Source organism: Stylophora pistillata, chromosome 14 (genome assembly GCF_964205215.1).
Source record: "Stylophora pistillata chromosome 14, jaStyPist1.2, whole genome shotgun sequence".
In the NCBI taxonomy this organism is placed as follows: domain Eukaryota; kingdom Metazoa; phylum Cnidaria; class Anthozoa; order Scleractinia; family Pocilloporidae; genus Stylophora; species Stylophora pistillata.
Window position 1 is genome coordinate 13,920,687 of NC_142532.1, and position 15,522 is coordinate 13,936,208.

Below are 15,522 nucleotides of genomic sequence, written 5' to 3' on the forward strand. Positions count from 1 at the left end.
GAGAGAGTAGAAATATCGAGTAGACCCTTTAGATGTCTCTTTATTGATCCCGCTTCATATCGAGAGACGAGTGTGTTTGAGTTCTCAAAGGCAGACTTTGAGAACTCAAACTCTTTGAGTTAATCACATCGTTACCGTTCAGATCAAGATTGCCAGTCATCTTTTGACTTCCATCTAAGAGCAACACAGATGTGGTATTTGGTTTTGTTGCTATTTGCGTATTAAATGTGGTTGTATCGAGTTTTGCTGTCAGACCGTTAATTACGGTCGATGTGTCAGCCTTCTTTCCGAGTTCGGTGTTCAACTTGTTGAGATTAACGGCTGCGGTGCCATTGAGAGGTTGATCAGACAGACCGCTGACCTGTCTATCAGCTCCGTGTGAGCTGACGAATTTCAAAGCCTTGTGTAAATCACCACCCTTTGTTCTGTCGAGATAGTTTGAAAGATCAACGTTTGAACCAGCAGGTCCTCTTGGTCCTTGCAGTCCCACGTCTCCCTTTGAACCAGCAGGTCCTCTTGGTCCTTGCGGTCCCACGTCTCCCTTTGAACCAGCAGGTCCTCTTGGTCCTTGCGGTCCCACGTCTCCCTTTGAACCAGCAGGTCCTCTTGGTCCTTGCGGTCCCGCGTCTCCCTTTGAACCGGAAGGCCCTTGTGAGCCGGTATCACCCTTTTGTCCTTTTGGACCTGGAGGTCCTTCAGGTCCTTCTTTGCTTGCACCTTCTTGCCTGTGATCGATTTGATGATAACCGTCAGAATATCCCATTGTTTATTATATCTTCAGAAAGTTTTAATTTTTTTGTTTTCAAGCTATTGCTTGAACCTCTTTGAAATATTTTTTGATGAAACGTTCGTTCGAAAAGGTGTCACTGTATGACAGAGGTTCTGTCACATCGTTGAAGATAGAGTACAAGCTTTGATGAGCGAGAGAGGGTTTCAACCTTCGACTTGTTTCATTCAAGAAGAAGAGGCAATAGTAACCACACAAGACGCTTGTCAATGACTGATAATGTGTGTTGTTGAATGCGTAGTTAACTCGATGTTTTTTGCAAAGCATCAACACCTCTTGTGGTGGATCAAGACCGAAACTGTCAAAGTACAAGATGAGATCAGAGCCAAAGACCATCGCTACCCAGTGGGAACCAGGTTCATCCGATTCGTTCAGATTGATAACGAAAGAGTGTCCTGCCTTGCAATCTTTTATATGATCCCTGGATATCACCCCTCCAAAGTTTGGAATCTTGAGATAATCTATCCAGTTTTGAATGTCAAGGTTTGTGATTGGTATATTTTTGAAGGGTGGTCTTTTCACAATATAGCCCCCAGTAGTGGCACTCCGTTGAAGGGAGAGTTTTTGCCCAGCAACAGACCTTGTCCTTTCTGCTTTTTTCCCCCTCTTCCAATTGTTGGTATAGACTCACCCAAATATGGTGGGAACCAAATTGGTCTGTTTTGCATTCCCCTGCCGGTCTTGCCTGACAGGTGCAAACCTCTGTTCTGCATACCGCTTCCAGTCAACGCCTTGAGAAGTATCGGTACACCGATTGAAGCGAGAAGAGTACCGAGAAAACCTCCACTTTGTTTCTTTGTCGGTTTCATTTTCAAATCATCACCTGATTGAAGTGCGTTGAGGATGTCCTGCTTCTGCTTTGCTGTAAGAAGATTCTTATGAGTTATGAGCTGTTGAATCTTTGAATTCGGTATGATAAAACCACCTGACTGACCAGCACCAAGAATCTTGTCAGTAGCGAAATTGCCCAGACTTGAGAGTGCTCCTGTCGCCAATCCTGGAAGAGCCTTTGTGGCGAGATTCATTGCTTTTGGAAGAAGCTTTGCACTAAGAGTGAGAAGTGAAGAGAAGAGACTGCCACCTTTTTGAGCAACCTTTTTTATCTGCGTCTTGCTGATTTTTAGGTCAACTCCTTTTCCAGAACTCATAGCTTTCTGGATCTTCTTGATCTGTGTCTGTGTCAACATCATCTCATCAGAACCAGTTAGTTCGTTGTGTGAGAGACGTAGAGTGATGGGTGATTTTTCGTTGAAAGCTTTGGCAAGTTTTCTTCTCTGATTATCTGAAAGAGTTACACCATATGCAATGTAAGTCGTCATCTTTTTTATTATGCATGCCACATAATAAAAAAATCCGAAAAAATTCAAAAAAAGTCAACTTAATTCCTTATGAGTGCTTTTCCACCCATGACTTCAACACTAATTTCCTCCTCATTGAGAATCAATGCATAGATGTGATAGTCTGCGTTGGTGGTGTTGTTGAGGCTGTACTCGAAATCTAGACCTGTTGTAACTTTAAGAAGCTCTGATGATTGTCGTGTCAGATCAAAGTAAAGTATTCCATAGAGATCTTGAAACTGTTTCACATCAATTGTTGGACCGAACAGATTGTTGCTTATGAGTTTTACATAGTCTGCAAGATATGTCCATGCTCTTGTCAGCTCGGTGCTTGGGTCTAGTTGTTGATCAGGATACTTTTCACCATTCTGCACACGAAGTTGAGCCGTTGTAAAGTATCTTGCATTTGCGATGTTGAAAGTGTTGAACACAAACATGTTCTGTTCCTGATCGTTAAACTTGGCTGCATTCAGAACCCAAATGAAAACATGTCTTGGTCTTCTGGTAGCATTTGTAATTCTGAATTTTCCATTTTTTTGTCGAAGTGGTCCCGAATCAACAATTTCCTCTCTCAGATAAGACCATCTGTGTGGTTTGAGGAAGTTATCGATAAATGTCTTTATTCCAAGGTCATTCATTTTAATTATCGGTACCCACAAGCAGAATTTTGTCACGATGTATCTGCCTGCTCGAGCGGCATTTGTTCTGAACAACACATTTGCATCATCTTCAAGTCTAACATAAATACTAACCTTTGCATTGGGTGGTAGCTGCTCTTCCAGAGACTCAAAGAAGCCAAAACGGTTGAGTGGTAGATGGATGTTGTTTTCAGCACCTGTGGCGAGAAGAGTCTTTCTTTTTGTAAACCCTTCATTGTAATTGGTATTGTCTGTTGGTGCTATGTTCTGCGCATTCCCATCAAGAGCAAGTGTTGTATACTTTTGTATGACTGCACCGGTGGTTGTGTCGGGGTAGTGAAATTGGCGAGGACCTACTTTTCTCGAATGTTCTTCTGTAAACTCGGTGAGATTCTTTACATTTGCAGCGTGATTTGCACTTGGCAAATCGAGAACTCTCACGCTCTCAAAATCAACTTTGATGTCTTTTATCAGACTAAAACCACCATTGATTGTTGCTGCTGCATCAGCTGCACCATAGGTTGTGTTGTCCATCTTTGTGAGTTTGAAATCCATTTCAAAATAAGCATTATGCCAGTCAGCTACAGTCTCTGACGCTGTTGATGTGTCAACGGTAAACTTGTACCCATCCTTCTGTTGATAATTGTTATTTGCTGGTGTAGATTGGAGAGGAGTATCGAGCTCATATGAATAATACTCATACCCCTTCGAAGGTTTTGCAGTTCGCATGGAAGACATTGTGTTTTGTTAGAGAAAAAGAGATTATTTTTTTTATAAAAAAAGCTCAGCGAAGTCGTTAAAGAGATCGTCTTTTTCAACTTTTTTATTTTTAGTTACTGGCGTTGATTTTTTTGACCACGGCTTCTTATCTTTCTGTAATAGCTTTGCAAGCTCTTCACCTTTATCTTCTTTCCATTCCGATGTTATTTGTGACACTTCGTGTTGTGTGACTTGCGGTGATTGTGTGACTTTAGGTTTGTCTGTTTTTGAAAACTTATCATAAATCTTTTCACCGATTAACTGTCCCGTCTTTTCACCGATTTGCTCTGCTCCCTTCTCAAACACTTTCGTAGCTGCTTTTTGAGCTATCTCTTTTGCAGCTTTTCCTGTGAGTTTTGTGGCTATTTTAGTTCCAACATTTTTGAGAGTGTCAAATATCCCTTCACCCTCTTGAAGTGAATGATCGTCATCAATATTGTGTAATATGTATTTGCCATTGTCATCTCTTTTCATCTGCTTTCGAACCATTTTATTTCAAATGCAAGTAAATAATTGAAATAAAATATCTATTTTTTTGAACGATCTTCGTTTATTTCAGGCGAAGTGTTAATGATATGATATTGAGGTCGAGCGGTCTTCCCAGTGAATCAGTGATGTAGATTTGCAAATCTTTTATAGCTCCTGTGTTTATTTTGCTGTACTTTTTCTTCTTTGGCTCGATATGGAAAGGGTAAGAGAGGGGGATATTATCAACACTGAATCGAAACAACACATCTGATTGCTTACCACCAACAACACTCTCTGAGATGATGTTTGTGCGAATGTAGATGTCATCAACAGATCTTGTTATGTCAGGTGATTTTTCACCATAGCTAGTTGTTGTGACAACCTTTTTTGTAAATCCAATGAGGTCGGCAAAATTTCCGGTTTGCAGATCGATTTGAAAACCATCTTCGAGACCGATCAGAACTTTGAAAAGCGCTGGGACAAATTTTATTGTAATGCCTGTCTTTGAATGTTTTGATCCCTCAAGTTCTCTCTGAACATAAGCGTTCAGTTCAGAGTAGGCAAAATTCCCATCTGGGAGTTCAATCTCATGCCACGTCGTACCCGAATCGTTACTATATTTCAGTTTGTTATTGTCATAGCTGCTACTCACATTGTACCAACTGTATGACATTGCGATTTCATCGAGAGCAAGAAAATACTCTCTGTTTGGATCAAGCCTCATCACAGGATTGAAAGATGTTGTAAAATTTTGGCTCGGTCCATTATTACAAGTCAAAGAGTTGAGATATATAGGTGTCTCCATCATGTTAAGTGTTTTTGAATATAGGCGCTATAATATTCTTTCGAAATTTTATTTTTTTTGAGGAGGTGGTCTAATATTTCTATCGTTTCATTTCTCAACTGAAGAGTTATTGTGTTAAACAGAGAAAAAAGACTGAGTCTGTACCCGGGAGTGAAAGACAAGAGATTGCAAAAAGTGGTCGACCAATGATCAAATCAACATGTGCAGAGTGTGGTATTACAAAGGTAACTTTTAGTGGTGGAAAAAAAGGTGGATCATTGTTTGATGTAGGAAACAGTCATTCAATAGGTGAAATGGCTTTAAAAGGATTGGCTAACAGCGGTGCTTATCTTGCTCGAAAAGGTGCTGCAAAAGCTATCAACTCAGATTATGCTAAGAGTAAAATCAAACAAACAGCTAACAAATATCTCGATCAAGCTCTTGATTCTTTTGCTAACGATATGAGTAAAAAAATCGGGGGAAGTGTTTATGATTATTCAAAAATGTATCCAATGTCAATGTATGCTCCTGATGGTGTAAATGATCCGACAAACCCTCTTTATGAAGGAGGATCCTTCGATATTCACAAAGCTATCGGAAAACTACCAAAACCGAAATCTGGTTGGACTCTTCCAGGTCATAAGTATACAGGGCCGTACAACGATCTTGAAAATCAGGTACGATACGATCCAAAGACAGGAGAGATTTTGGAGATCTATGACCCACCCTCAGGTCCGACTGACGCTGTCGCTATGCAACATGATGTTGATTACAGCGTCTGTGCGAACCGGCAGAATCCAAAGAAGTGTAAGAATGTGGCTGACCGTAAGATGGTTAAAGCTCTCGATGCGATTCCAGTGGGTGAGAGGCAGTGGGGTCATTGGGCTGCGAGAAACATCATCAACACCAAACAGAAGTTTGGTCTGGGTGTGGGGAAAAAAAAAAGCTCAAGAGCTGAAGAGTTGGCAAGAGGAATTGGCAGAGGAGTTGCACAGACCGGTGCGACGAAACTTTAGAAAACGACGTGTTGTTGTCAACAGAATCGATGAGATTTGGTTTTCTGACTTGGTGGAGATGCAAAAGTTTGCAAAGTGGAATAAGGGTTATCGTTATCTGTTGATGGTTTTGGATGTCTTCAGCAAATACGGCTGGATCGTTCCGTTGAAGAATAAAAAGGGTGAGAGTGTGGCGGAGAGTTTCGAGAAGATATTTACCGAGGGGCGGGTGCCGAAGAGGCTCTGGGTTGATAAAGGGTCAGAGTATTACAACAGTCATGTTAAAGATTTGATGAAATCTGAAGGTGTTGAGATGTACTCGACAGAGAATGAGGAGAAATCGTCTGTCTGTGAGAGGTGGAATCGAACGATCAAAACGGAGATGTGGAAGCAGTTTACCATTCAGAACAATACACAGTATCTCGACATTCTGCCAAAGATTGTCAAAAAGTACAACAATCGAAAACATAGATCAATCGGTATGACTCCGGTAGAGGCTTCTAAGAAAAAGAATGAGAATGCTGTCTTTCTGAAACTTTATGGTGATCTGAGCGAAAGCGAGAGGTTGCGAGAGCAGTCAAAATTTGCGGTTGGCGATCACGTTCGAATCTCCAAATTCAAGCGAAAAGTGTTTGACAAAGGATTCACCCCGAATTGGACAGAAGAGATTTTCATCGTTGACGAGGTTCAATATTCCAACCCCATCACTTACAAGTTGAAGGATCTGCTCGGAGAAGAGATTAAAGGTTCTTTCTACGAACAGGAGATGTTGAGAGCAAAGCAAGATGTTTTCCGCATTGAGAAGGTTATTCGAAAGAGTAAAGGGAAAGCTCTTGTGAAGTGGAGTGGTTATCCAGAAAAATTCAACTCATGGATTGATGAGAGAGAGCTTCAGGGAGTATAAAATGATTTAAAGAGAGAAAAAAAATTATATAAATGAATGATCTTAACAATTTAACAAAAATTGGGCTTACCAAACAAGCAAAGAATATGGGCCTAAGGAGATTTCACAATCTCAATAAAGCACAACTAATAGAGTTGATCAAAAACCCGCCAAAGATAGATTCAGTTCCAATACCTAAGATAGACGATCTTGATTCACTTCCAAGACCTGCACTGTTGGAAAGAGCGAAAGAGATCGGCTTGGTAGGTCGTCATAGACTAAAGAAAAAAGAATTGGTTGATCACATCAAAAACCCTCCCAATAAAAAAGAAAGAGCTGTGAAGAGAAAAGTAATACTAAAGCTTGTTAGAGAGTCTGAGGAAGGGCTAGACTCGTCTCTCACTACCTCTCAAGGAGAAGAACTTGTTTTTCCCTCAATGTATGCTGCTGCAGAACACTTTGACATAAACCCTGGAAAATTTGGTATGAAAATTCTTGGAAAAAAAGAAGAGATGAAGAAAACAATAGATATTGGTTGTGTGAAATACATAATTAGATTTGAATAGAAATCAATCTATGGAGTAATCTACAATCCTGATGGATTATAAATTACTGATAACTCATATCAATTTTTTTTCATTCATGTCCAATTGCATGTGTGTTCACTCTGTCTGGTAGAATGATTCGCTTGTCATCATCAGCAGACAAGGCGACTTTATTGATCTCTTCCATAAACATCTCATGCTTTCGACTCCGAAGCGTGTTCATTTTCCGATGCTGTTTTCCACCATCAAACAGACACCTCTTATAGTCATCGAAGCTGATGGTACTCTCTACCACTCCTGTCTTCACTCCCTTACACTTCTTCTTCTCATCTCCTCCATCAAACATCTTGTAGCTGTAAAGCTTTGCCCTCAAACCGACAAACTCTTCAATGATTTTTCCACCCGCCTCATCCTTGAACTTTCCAATAACTTTCTTGTTCACACCGGTTGGCAACCCGGAAGAATGCTCCTTTGAAGTGTTGCTTGTGTCAAACAAACAGTCCACATCATCAATTATGTCTTTGTAAAAATCTTCAGTCTGAATCTCATAGCAGAGACTGTCTGTGTCGGTGAAAAGAAGCTTTGCTCTGTCTCCGTACTTGGATTTGATGTAGTGGTAATGAAAGTCATACATCAGAGTCTTGCTGATATCGAGGATACACATTCCGAGATAGACGGGTTTGTTGAAGAGAATTTGCGTCCTTCTCATCTCAATCGCACAGAGATTTTCGGAGAATATGGTGCAATATTTGAAGTTGGGCCTCTTTGCCAACTTCTCTGCCTTCTCTTCTGAGTTGACAAGTCTGACATCAACCCGGTTCCGAATGTTTTCCATCGTCTTGCCGTAGACAGAGTTGTTCATGAGTTTGAAAAAGTCCTTCTCAAAATCGTTGTCGGCCTTAGCTCGCAAAGATGTGTTGAGATCGATATACTTCTTCATCCAAGAGCTCTCTTCAAACCTGATGATACGGTGAATCTTTCCAATTTTAACACCAAGACTCATGTAAAGCTTCAAAGCCTCATGGTGAATGATGTACTTCTTTTTACCATTCAAGGTGCAGACCAGCTTATGAACTTTCCCAACCAACAGATTCTCAGGAGCGAGGGGATAGTCATTAAAGTGATCGTGTAAATCTTTCTCAACGGGAAGCAAGTCAACCTCAAGAATGCAGGGAAAATTCTTCCACCCCCCAAAGTCTTTTTCATCCACCCATTTGAAACCATGCGTTGGCAGACTCTTACTCATCGCCCAACCGTAGAGGTTGTTTGCGTCAAGATACGTGATAAACTTTGAAGGTTTGGTGGTGTCAAACCTCTCCCCCATGTATCTGTTGTTGGCTTGAGAATGTCTTGTTGTAATCATTGAGATACCTCCACGAATACCTTTCTCAAACATATGCAACATGTTTGGATCGCTCAACAGCTCAAGATTGATCTGTGTCATTTTGAGACATGCATCCCAAGCCAACCCAGGTGCGGTGTAGTACCAACAGGGGTCGAGGTCGTAGTTCTCCTTACAAACCTTCCGAAAGTTCTCAAAAACATCACACAAAAATAGAACATCACTTCGATTGTAAAGATTGTGATAGTCTCGCATCGTCTTCATTCCGAAGGTTTTCCATACTTCTTGTGCATGATCATAATCTTTTTCAGAGATCCCACTACCACTGAGAACAGAGAAGAAAGCTTCGATCGGTGGAAGTTCAGTTTCATCTAGTCTGTTGATAGAATCCAACCATTCATAAGGATAGACACCCTTTCTCTTCAACAGTTCAATCTTCTCTCCATCAAAGTATCTTCCTACATTTTCAAAAGAGTCACCCTTTTTGGTGAGGTTGTTGACAAGCTTGGCAAGACTAGAAGCCATGAATTTGAAGCTGTCAATGAACCTCAACTCTCTCTTGACAACAATGTCTTTTTCTTTCTCGAAATCGAAAAACTTGTTAACTTCAATGCTTTTTGTGAAGCTGATGTATTTTTCTTCGTTGTTGGGAATGCAATTAATGTCACCTTCTGAAACGCCGAGATTTCTAACGAAGAGATGTGCGTCATAGTTTGCTAAGTTGTGAAAGACTACAGGAGTGAATTTTGGTCGTCGGAATCTCAGGTTGCAACTGTTATGCGCAGCTCCTCGAAATTTACCAGTGTAATGACAATGATCACGAACCTTCATGTCTTCCTTCTTGAAATCCTCTCCACATAACCAACAACACGTTGCTTTTTCAAAGATTTCAGCATCACTGTCTTCGAAGATCATCTCTTTTGTGGGATGGTTTTTGTATATTGCCTTAACCTCCTCTTCAAGCATGTCAACAAATATCTGTGCAACATCTTCATCCTCAGACTTTGCTGTGTATTCAACCAGTTTCGAATGTTTGTCATCGAAAGAGCATTTAACAAAGTAGCAAAAACTCACCGGGATATGTTTCTGCTTCTTCTCGGTGTAACACTTTTTAGGATTTGGTTGAACGGTGTGCAAAGGTTTGATGATCGATTCAAAGTCAGCATAGATGACGAACGGCATGTCCATCTTCTTGTGATGGTTTTTGAAAGAGAGAAAAGTTTCAGAAGGTGGCATCCTCTCTCTCACAGCCTCATGTTCTCCACAAAGTTCAATATGTGTATCAAGTAGTTTCTGAGTTCCGAAATGATTGAGACATCTCTCACAGATAAACTTCTTGTGTTCTTTCTTCGACAAATAACTCGATACGAGCCGACTCAAAGATTTGATGAGACAGTAATGCTGCTTATCACCATCAGAGATGAAAAGAAGATGGATGCGAGGCTTGTTGCTCTCGACATTGCTCACTCTCAAGGGTTTGAGTCCTCCTTCATACATGTAGACGTTGACAGCAAGACTTGGATTCAATGTTTCAAAACGGTGAATGCTCTTTACCTCCATCGGAAACTTTATCCCATCCCATCTCAATATCTTTGCCTGCTCTCTCAAAATCTTTGTGACACGCTCTTGGTTCTTTTCCACAGGATTCAAAGCTCTCGTGACACACCATTTGAAACATTCGTCATCCTCATTCTTCATGTTTATGATGGCCTTCTTTTTTGCGAGATGTGGTGATAGCTCAATGAATGAGGAGCCTTTCAAAGGAGTGTATTTCACCATATACAAATCCAACCCCGCAATCGAATGCAAAACCCAACCGCTTCCATTTCTTTGAAAACTAGCCAAGCTCTCCATCATTTTGTCAACACACCTCTGATAAAGCCCTTCTCGATCAGTCTCTTGAAAGACAATCTCCATGAAAGATGCAAAAGGAAAAGTTTTGAGCACAGTCTCACCCGTCGCAATGTTAGTCTTTGACATGTTACATCCGAGGATGAGTTCCATCTTGATACTCTTTTGCGTTAATAGAAAGTTGATAACGATCGGTTTTACAGTCTGAAGAAAGTCCAATGCTCCATAACCCCCCACCCCATCAATCGTGTACTGCCTCGTGAACTGTTTCAATGAAGACTTGCTCTCAACAAGTGTGAAACGGTGTTGGTCTCTTTTTTCATAGAGTTTAGTGATATACGCTTTGAAATCTTTCAACTTGTCATCAACCACAACTCTCGGCGCATCCATCTCCTTCAACCAATGCCCCCAATCCTCTACCTCCCTCTTTCCCCAATCAACAGCCTTCTCAATCTTTTTCACCAGCTTTGCTGGTTTTGACGGTTTCAAGATTTTCTGCCCTTTTGGAATCTCATGTTTAGGAATCGGATCATCGAGCAGAGACCCTCCTGCTCTCTCCACAAAACTCTCCTCAACAAAATTAACAATCCCTCTTGGTCTCGACCGCTCGATGAACTCAATGAGCTCTGCTTTTCTCAAACGTGAATAACCTCTCAACCCTAGGTGTTTTGCGAGTGCTTTCAACTGAAGCACTGTTTGTGAATTCATTTTTATCATAGTAAAGATTTTATTTAAATATTTTTTTTATTTCTTTAAATAAATTATAATAAAAATTTATTTAACAAAAAATGATCCAGAACGCATATTTAACAAAAATTCAAAAATTTATTTAACAAAATGAGCCAGACGTTTTTGTACTAAATTACCGTAATTTATCAGTAATTTAACAAAATGAGCCAAAACCGGCCACATATCAACTACTATAAACTAGCAATGAAAACAGCATGAGCTCTGAAGAAAGTTCAAGCACGAAGCCCAAAGAAAAACGAGTTTTAAAAACGGGATCAGTTCTAACTATCCAATGCGCTATCCAAGCACCAGTGATCGAACAAAGCGCTCGTGAGAGGAGAAGATCGCAAGCGGTAAGTGTGGAATGCATGCTTTCTTTGTTCTAATAATTTTCATAAGTTAACGTCGTCTTCGCGGACAGTTTCGTTGCCAGTTAAGAAGAAACATAACGAAAAATCCTGGAGATAATAATTACGATTCACTTCGTATTTTAATCCAAGTTACCAACAAGGGTTTTCGGTGTTGGATGCTCATATTGTTTGTTTACGTGCGATTTAATGGCTACTTAATGACATCAAAAAGTTGTCCAGCGAGGACAAAAACAGCTCCCTAGAAGGGTTCCATTCAACCTTGAATCAGTTTCATCCTAAGATGATATGTTTCTCATGGCTTGGCTCATACTGCAGGTGGGATCATATTATATCAGAAAAGAAAATTGTATCACCAAAAGCTGGAGATGCATGTCATCTCCTAAATTATGGTAACATTCCTTTATGGAAATCCTTACCCTCCTTTCAAATTCTTTCAAAATTTGTGTTCAGAGCCAAAATTAAATCTGACTGCTTTGATTTAATCTTGCATTAAAATTTCTGTTATAGTCCATAATGTAGCTTGGTGTGTTTTACGTGCTAGGTACATCTTAGCTAACCTACATTTTAATGAGAACTTGCTGAGGGAGCCCCCGAAGGACAAAGGATGGAAAGGAGTACTTGTTAGTAACCTACCCGAAGTACAAGTTTGGAGAAGTTGTGCGAGAAATAAGAGTATCTCCCACTTACAGTAAGTGTAATAATATGCAGCAACCACAGTTTGCAGTTAATGCCAGAGCATACTGATACAAAGAATACACTAGCTTTCACAAGTATTTTCTACCTCTCACACTGCCAAAACTATGAATCTCATGCTTTTTAGGTCATGAACATGAATGTTAATCCTTTGTTTTCCCCTTGTTTTTCCCAGAATATGTGGACGAGGTTAGGGAACTGGTGTTTTGCACGTCTCTTGTGGAAAGGGATACAATTATTTCTTAGTATAAGGCAGGTATTCCCGCACCTTTGAACTCGAAGTTTACTGACAGGGGATGTAGAGCAGAGGCTATGGAGAATTACAACAAGAGAAAGCAGACAGAAACAGCTCTATACCCTTCAGGTGAGATTTTGTGAAATTGAGTACATAATCATACATTGTATCATTCAAGCCCTACCCATCAAACTATGGTCAATATTTTGTTTCTGGATGTTTGCCTAAGTTAGGATTGGCAAGCTCTGGTATGTAATTCAACGGGGCTGTCACTAAAATTTCAAGCTGCAGGATAAATACAACAATTATGGGGAGAATCAGACAGCTTGGGGTTTCCTTTGGTTCTGTTAATTTTCTTTTTTCCTATACAAGTAGCCAGAGGCCAACTTCATACTGTAGAAGCCTGGAGGAATCCCAGGCTCCTGCCTCTTAAATACAACCCTGAATCTGGAAGGCGTTAATATTGCACCATCTACCAAAAGAACATTGTATCAACAAGAAATTTGTTTTTTTTTTTTCTACATTAAATAAACTTATTCTACTTGCAGCTGAAATTCTGAGTGAACTTCAGGCATCAAGCACCCATGCTAACCAACAGCCAGCAAGAAGAAAAGAAAAACACCTACATGCAGAAAGTGCAAGCTGCCAATGAAAAACCTTGCAAGAGGAAGCTGTTCTGGTGCTAGTACCACCTAAAACACATATGCCAGTCGATGAACATACAGACATTGTGATTGGATATCAAAAGAAACTTTAGTAAATAAATGTTGTTTGTGTTTATCATGGCCAAATGTTGAGACTAAAAAATAAATTGTACTATATTTACACTTGTTACAACAGATACATGTACTGTGACAGGGATCTTGCATGTGGTATGTAGCATTGGAAAATAAAAGATCAACAACTTGAATGCACGGAGGTCATGACTTTTGTAAAATGTGGTGGCTCCTAAAAGAGCCGTTGCTGTACAGAATTTTTACTTTGTTGCTTAATTTTGCCTTTGCTCTGCAGTGATGTAACCTCTGGTGGAGGCAGTCCGATACGTCTGCCTAATTCTATTGTATAATTATACATTGAACTGGTTTACGGACTATTTATTCCTCCGAAACCAGATCACTCAATTTAGGGGAGTATTGTCAGAAGCTAATCCTGTTTTCAAAGGTGTTTCCCAAGGAAGTATTCTCGGGCCATTATTGTTTTTGATTCATTTTAACGATGTCCACAAGCCGCTCCGTTATTCTAAGATTATCACCTACGCAGATGACTCAGTAATTTTCACATCCTCGAAAGACTTGGATATTATTCAACACAATCTCAGCGAAGACATCAATAGCCTTGCCTCCTGGTTTCGAGATAACGAACTTATCATTAATCTCAAAAAAGGAAAAACTGAAGTAATGCTATTCGGAACAGCAAAAAGATTAAGTGGTTTTGATGGCAAGAACTAAGCCTCTCAGTAAATGGATCTCGCATCGACACGACTACAAATTACAAGTACCTCGGTGTCTATCTGGACCCTACATTAAATCTTGACAAGCACTTTTACAAAACATACAAGAAATCTGCAGGAAGAGTGAATTTGTTACGACGAATCCTTTCTGACACTGACACCTTAAGCGCTGAACGAATCTACAGAGCAATAATAATGCCCATATTCACTTATTGCGGTCAAATTACGCTTGGTTGGTCAGAGACACGAAGGTGCCAAATAAGAAACCTGGAACAACGTAGTCACAGGATTATTCTGCAAAACTCAAAATGTCTAAACTGTGAACTCCGTCTACCCTCAATTGAAAATTTTTTAAAGAAAAAGGCTTGTTTATTTGTTTTTGATTGCCTAAAAAGCAATGTTTGTAGTCTATTCAAAGAATAGTTTAAATTGTTAACCCACGATTTTAATACGAGGAACAGAGGGACCACCGTTGCTCTGCCGAAAGTGAGACTTGACTTTGCTCGGAAAAGTTTTTATTTTTTAGAAGCTTTAGCTTTTAATTTTTTACCTTTAAAAATCAAGCAAATTAGCAGTAGGGTATAATTTAGGGAGTCTTTAGATCAATTTTTTGCATGGGGCATTTAATTAGGTTCGTAGTCATTCTTATCTTATTCTAGTTTTTATCCTTATATTATGTTATTTAGACAGGACCTCATTGATAACAGTGCTCCTGCACTGAAGGGCTGTCCTGTATAAATATTCGTTATTATTATTATTATTAGTATTATTATTATTATTATTATTATTAGTATCTTGTCTAGGTGCGTTTTGGCTGCCTGTCCCCAGGCAGTAAGGCCATAGGAGATATATGGAAGAATAAGAGATGTATATAATATTAAGCAAAGTCCCGAAGGGAGTGAAATGCCTTAATCTAGATATTGTACCTATATGACTACTGATCTTTGACGCGATGTGGTTGATATGATATTTCCGACAGAGATTACTATCCATTAGTACCCCTAAGTACTTAACATATGATTTACGCTCTATACTTATCAGTCTAGAAGAAGAAGTCACGTGTCAGAATTACAAAGTCGTCGTTGGTCAAAACATCTGCAAACTGAAGAATCGTACAAAGCAAGCAAGACCGGAAGATTTTATTCCAGATGAGAAGAGATTTTACATGAAACGTTCTGGAAGCAGCAACTAGCTCTTTGTATTTGCGATTCTGGGCAGACCGTTCTTTTCCTCTGCAAGATTACAGAAATCTTAAATTTCGGAGGCATGCACCATTTCCAGACAAATTTTCGAGCTTTGAATGATTTGATTTCCGTGATTGATTCGTAGTTTATAAATGTTTTCAAATACAAAGTCAGATGTAGAGGTGACGTTTCGGAATCGCATCATCAATGTTGCCTTGACAACAGTCTAACGATAACAACGAAACGTTGACTTGTGTCTCTGTGTCATTGCTGTTGCCTTCATCCTATTTCTCAACCTAGATCGAATAGAATTAATATTAGCACAGTTTTCATTTCCACCTCTTTTACACAGGCAGGGAAAGTGTTATTCCCTTCCGGTTGCTGAAATTGCATCTTGACTTCTCAAATTCCCAAATTGCGCGATAGTGTAAACTAATTGTATAAAATAGTTTTCTGATCTATCAAAGAACT

General features: G+C 39.7%; 1 protein-coding gene and 1 long non-coding RNA gene across 2 annotated transcripts; one reads left to right on the forward strand and one right to left on the reverse strand.

The window, feature by feature from the left end:
• Positions 1-7,287: 7,287 nt before the first annotated feature.
• On the reverse strand, positions 7,288-11,097 carry LOC111345028 (uncharacterized). The gene has a single exon (XM_022952277.2). It carries the CDS (start codon positions 11,095-11,097, stop codon positions 7,288-7,290), a length of 3,810 nt encoding a protein of 1,269 aa, XP_022808012.2.
• Positions 11,098-11,319: 222 nt separating this feature from the next.
• On the forward strand, positions 11,320-13,248 carry LOC148716661 (uncharacterized). The gene is made up of 4 exons (XR_015995115.1): positions 11,320-11,471; positions 12,031-12,177; positions 12,358-12,546; positions 12,966-13,248. It is a non-coding gene; the product is annotated as an uncharacterized LOC148716661 (long non-coding RNA).
• The last annotated feature ends 2,274 nt before the right edge of the window (positions 13,249-15,522 follow it).

Excerpts from the sequence above, each read along its gene's own strand:
- LOC111345028 (XM_022952277.2), bottom strand. The coding sequence starts at position 11,097 with ATGAATTCACAAACAGTGCTTCAGTTGAAAGCACTCGCAAAACACCTA.